This window comes from Pygocentrus nattereri, chromosome 19 (genome assembly GCF_015220715.1).
Source record: "Pygocentrus nattereri isolate fPygNat1 chromosome 19, fPygNat1.pri, whole genome shotgun sequence".
NCBI classification, from domain to species: Eukaryota; Metazoa; Chordata; class Actinopteri; order Characiformes; family Serrasalmidae; genus Pygocentrus; species Pygocentrus nattereri.
Window position 1 is genome coordinate 8,941,489 of NC_051229.1, and position 6,000 is coordinate 8,947,488.

The 6,000-nt window shown below is 34.4% G+C and overlaps 1 protein-coding gene across 2 annotated transcripts in view; it reads right to left on the reverse strand.

Annotated features, from left to right (window-relative positions):
* LOC108430182 (ephrin type-B receptor 1) overlaps positions 1 to 6,000 on the reverse strand; it is a 406,692-nt gene that overhangs the window by 84,547 nt on the left and 316,145 nt on the right. For both annotated transcript variants that reach the window (XM_017702512.2, XM_017702510.2), the window contains exon 9: positions 3,701 to 3,809. In XM_017702512.2, coding sequence (XP_017558001.1) covers positions 3,701 to 3,809 — 109 coding nt within the window. The remainder of the gene's footprint in view (positions 1 to 3,700; positions 3,810 to 6,000) is intronic.

A 6,000-nucleotide genomic window follows, 5' to 3' on the forward strand; every position in this document is an offset into this window, starting at 1 on the left:
AGACCTTAATCTGTATGTGCCTTATGTCATGCCAGTGCTCATTTCAGGACCTTCTTATTCTTTTCTTATTCTATTTTTCTACAATTAATGTTTATTTTTACAGGTTTTTAAGTCACACTTTTCTGTTTACCGTCTATTTAATGTTATTGCTACACCATGGGGTTTGAGAGTAACGCAATTTCAGTACACTGTATGTCCTGTACATATTGTAGTATCGACAATAAAGCTGACTTGACTTGACTAAGCTGCCCTTGGTTTCTTGAAATAAGAGTTTGAAGTAATAAGAAAACATTTTTAAGATTACTGTGATGTAGCTGTTATTCGGATGCACACTTACAGTAATTTGTTATTCAAATGCAATATGTATTTTTTACATAACAGCGATAAAAGTAATGCAAATCAGTAGCTGGTAATTTACTGTATATTTTCATATGGAATTTTTGAAAATGTAAAATGATAAAAGTAAAACATAAGCCAATATATTTTTTCCCCATGTTTTGTGTTATTTTTGCACAGAATATCTCAAGCATGCCTGATTTCCCAATAAAATGACAGCTTTTACTGTAAAGATTAGTGTTAAATATTGTGAAATAACTGTGTGTGAGAGACAGTGTGTTTATCCACTCAGTCTGAAAGCTAACACTGAATAACAGAACACCTCTCAGCACCAAGTTTATCCAGTCTGCTCAAAAGAGTTAACATGGCCATCAAAGGATGAAAGCTAGCAGCTAACATAGGGGATATTATTAGGAATAACTTTTATTAGCTTTTTTATTAATTAGCTTTTATTAATTAGCTTTTATTAATTAGCTTTTATTTTCAGTAATGTTAGCTTGTTACCATTCATTTTCGCAATGTTAGCTTGTTACCATTCATTGTAGCAATGTTAGCTTGTTATCATTCACTTTAGCAATGTTAGCTTGTTACCACTCATTTTCGCAATGTTAGCTTGTTACCATTCATTTTCGCAATGTTAGCTTGTTACCATTCATTGTAGCAATGTTAGCTTGTTACCATTCATTGTAGCAATGTTAGCTTGTTACCATTCATTGTAGCAATGTTAGCTTGTTATCATTCACTTTAGCAATGTTAGCTTGTTACCACTCATTTTAGCAATGTTAGCTTGTTACCATTCATTGTAGCAATGTTAGCTTGTTACCATTCATTTTCGCAATGTTAGCTTGTTACCACTCATTTTCAGTAATGTTAGCTTGTTACCATTCATTTTAGCAATGTTAGCTTGTTATCATTCACTTTAGCAATGTTAGCTTGTTACCACTCATTTTAGCAATGTTAGCTTGTTACCATTCATTGTAGCAATGTTAGCTTGTTACCATTCATTTTAGCAATGTTAGCTTGTTACCATTCATTGTAGCAATGTTAGCTTGTTACCATTCATTGTAGCAATGTTAGCTTGTTACCACTCATTTTCAGTAATGTTAGCTTGTTACCATTCATTTTAGCAATGTTAGCTTGTTACCATTCATTTTAGCAATGTTAGCTTGTCACCATTCATTTTCGCAATGTTAGCTTGTTACCATTCATTGTAGCAATGTTAGCTTGTTACCACTCATTTTCAGTAATGTTAGCTTGTTACCATTCATTTTAGCAATGTTAGCTTGTTACCATTCATTTTAGCAATGTTAGCTTGTTACCATTCATTGTAGCAATGTTAGCTTGTTACCATTCATTGTAGCAATGTTAGCTTGTTACCACTCATTTTCAGTAATGTTAGCTTGTTACCATTCATTTTAGCAATGTTAGCTTGTTACCATTCATTGTAGCAATGTTAGCTTGTTACCACTCATTTTCAGTAATGTTAGCTTGTTACCATTCATTTTAGCAATGTTAGCTTGTTACCATTCATTTTAGCAATGTTAGCTTGTTACCACTCATTTTCAGTAATGTTAGCTTGTTACCATTCATTTTAGCAATGTTAGCTTGTTACCATTCATTTTAGCAATGATAGCTTGTTACCAGTCATTTTAGCAATGTTAGCTTGTTACCATTCATTTTAGCAATGTTAGCTTGTTACCATTCATTGTAGCAACGTTAGCTTGTTACCATTCATTTTAGCAACGTTAGCTTGTTACCATTCATTTTCAGTAATGTTAGCTTGTTACCATTCATTGTAGCAATGTTAGCTTGTTACCATTCATTTTCAGTAATGTTAGCTTGTTACCATTCATTTTAGCAATGTTAGCTTGTTACCATTCATTTTAGCAATGTTAGCTTGTTACCATTCATTTTAGCAATGTTAGTTTGTTACCACTCATTTTAGCAATGTTAGCTTGTTACCATTCATTGTAGCAATGTTAGCTTGTTACCATTCATTTTAGCAATGTTAGCTTGTTACCATTCATTTTAGCAATGTTAGCTTGTTACCACTCATTTTAGCAATGTTAGCTTGTTACCATTCATTTTAGCAAATGTTAGCTTGTTACCAGTCATTTTAGCAATGTTAGCTTGTTACCATTCATTGTAGCAATGTTAGCTTGTTACCATTCATTTTAGCAATGTTAGCTTGTTACCATTCATTTTAGCAATGTTAGCTTGTTACCATTCATTGTAGCAATGTTAGCTTGTTACCACTCATTTTCAGTAATGTTAGCTTGTTACCATTCATTTTAGCAATGTTAGCTTGTTACCATTCATTGTAGCAATGTTAGCTTGTTACCATTCATTGTAGCAATGTTAGCTTGTTACCACTCATTTTCAGTAATGTTAGCTTGTTACCATTCATTTTAGCAATGTTAGCTTGTTACCATTCATTGTAGCAATGTTAGCTTGTTACCACTCATTTTCAGTAATGTTAGCTTGTTACCATTCATTTTAGCAATGTTAGCTTGTTACCATTCATTTTAGCAATGTTAGCTTGTTACCACTCATTTTCAGTAATGTTAGCTTGTTACCATTCATTTTAGCAATGTTAGCTTGTTACCATTCATTTTAGCAATGATAGCTTGTTACCAGTCATTTTAGCAATGTTAGCTTGTTACCATTCATTTTAGCAATGTTAGCTTGTTACCATTCATTGTAGCAATGTTAGCTTGTTACCATTCATTTTAGCAATGTTAGCTTGTTACCATTCATTGTAGCAATGTTAGCTTGTTACCACTCATTTTAGCAATGTTAGCTTGTTACCACTCATTTTAGCAATGTTAGCTTGTTACCATTCATTGTAGCAATGTTAGCCTGTTACCATTCATTGTAGCAATGTTAGCTTGTTACCATTCATTTTAGCAATGTTAGCTTGTTACCATTCATTGTAGCAATGTTAGCTTGTTACCATTCATTTTAGCAATGTTAGCTTGTTACCATTCATTTTAGCAATGTTAGCTTGTTACCACTCATTTTCAGTAATGTTAGCTTGTTACCATTCATTTTAGCAATGTTAGCTTGTTACCATTCATTTTAGCAATGTTAGCTTGTTACCATTCATTGTAGCAATGTTAGCTTGTTACCATTCATTTTAGCAATGTTAGCTTGTTACCACTCATTTTCAGTAATGTTAGCTTGTTACCATTCATTTTAGCAATGTTAGCTTGTTACCATTCATTGTAGCAATGTTAGCTTGTTACCATTCATTTTAGCAATGTTAGCTTGTTACCATTCATTTTCAGTACAGATGCACATGGACCTTCATGGATAATTATGACAATGATGATGATGATGACAAAAATGATGATGGTTTTCTTACCTGCTGCAGACTATAGAAATGGCCACTAGAGACACAATGAAGACCACAGCAGCTGCTGCTGAACCTGCAATCAGTGGCAACTGCTCCCTTAACTCAGACTTGTAGTCTTCTGCAAAAAGACAGATGGAGAGGAAGACAGTGGAAGAGAAATGGGGTGAGATTGGCAGAGAAGATGCATTTTAAAAGCTCATGTTCTAAACACAAACGCTACAATATATTGTCAGTGCTTTGGTTTGAAGGAAAAAAAAAACAAAAACAAAAAAAAACAGTCTTCTGCCTTGACTCACCAAAAAATCAGCACAGCTAAAACCAATCAACACAGAGGCACTTGACTAAAACATGAACGAGAGAAACACTCAGTCATTTAACAGAAGACAGAGAGAGGAAGCAAGAGCAAAGAACTAACATGGTTAGTGAAGGTAGTTTACTCCAGAATAATAACATGGTTAATGAAGGTAGTTTACTCCAGAATACTAACATGGTTAGTGAAGGTAGTTTACTCCAGAATACTAACATGATTAGTGAAGGTAGTTTACTCCAGAATAATAACATGGTTAATGAAGTTAGTTTACTCCAGAATACTAACATGGTTAGTGAAGGTAGTTTACTCCAGAATAATAACATGGTTAATGAAGGTAGTTTACTCCAGAATACTAACATGGTTAGTGAAGGTAGTTTACTCCAGAATACTAACATGATTAGTGAAGGTAGTTTACTCCAGAATAATAACATGGTTAATGAAGGTAGTTTACTCCAGAATACTAACATGGTTAGTGAAGGTAGTTTACTCCAGAATACTAACATGATTAGTGAAGGTAGTTTACTCCAGAATAATAACATGGTTAATGAAGGTAGTTTACTCCAGAATACTAACATGATTAGTGAAGGTAGTTTACTCCAGAATAATAACATGGTTAATGAAGGTAGTTTACTCCAGAATACTAACATGGTTAGTGAAGGTAGTTTACTCCAGAATAATAACATGGTTAATGAAGGCAGTTTACTCCAGAATACTAACATGGTTAATGAAGGTAGTTTACTCCAGAATACTAACATGGTTAATGAAGGTAGTTTACTCCAGAATACTAACATGGTTAATGAAGGTAGTTTACTCCAGAATAATAACATGGTTAGTGAAGGTAGTTTACTCCAGAATACTAACATGGTTAATGAAGGTAGTTTACTCCAGAATACTAACATGGTTAGTGAAGGTAGTTTACTCCAGAATAATAACATGGTTAATGAAGGTAGTTTACTCCAGAATACTAACATGGTTAATGAAGGTAGTTTACTCCAGAATACTAACATGGTTAATGAAGGTAGTTTACTCCAGAATACTAACATGGTTAATGAAGGTAGTTTACTCCAGAATACTAACATGGTTAATGCCAACATGATGAACCCTTTAGAATTTCCTATATTTCTGCATAAATATGACCCAAAACGTCAGATTTTCACATGTCCTAAAATAAGATAAAGAGAACCCAGTTAAACAAATGACACAAAAATATTACACTTGGTCATGTTTTTATTGAGGAAAATGATCCAATATTACCTATTTGTGAGTGGCAAAAGTATGAGAACCTTTGCTTTCAGTATCTGGTGTGACCCCCCTGTGCAGCAATAACTGCAACTAAACATTTCCAGTAACCATTGATCAGTCCTGCACAATTTTAGCCCATTCCTCCATACAGAACAGCTTCAACTCTGGGATGTTGGTGGGTTTTCTCACATTAGCTGCTTGCTTCAGGTCCTTCCACATCATTCCGATGGGATTAAGGTCAGGACTTTGACTTGGCCATTCCAAAACATTAACTTTATTTTTCTTTAACCTTCGGTAAAACGACTTGTGTGCTTAGGGTCGCTGTCTTGCTGCATGACCCACCTTCTCTTGAGATTCAGTTCATGGACAGATATCCTGACATTTTCCTTTAGAATTCTCTGACATAATTCAGAATTCATTGTTCCATCAATGATGGCAAGCTGTCCTGGCCCAGATGCAGCAAAACAGGCCTAAACCATGACACTACCACCACCATGTTTCACAGATGGGATAAGGTTCTTATGCAGGAATGCAGTGTTTTCCTTTCTTCAAACATAACGCTTTTCATTTAAACCAAAAAGTTCTATTTTGGTCTCATCCATCCACAAAACATACTTCCAATAGCCTTCTGGCTTGTCCATATAATCTTTAGCAAACTGCAGATGAGCAGCAATGTGCTTTTTGGAGAGCAGTGGCTTTCTCCTTGCAAGCCTGCCATGCACACCATTGTTGTTCAGTGTTCTCCTGATGGTGGACT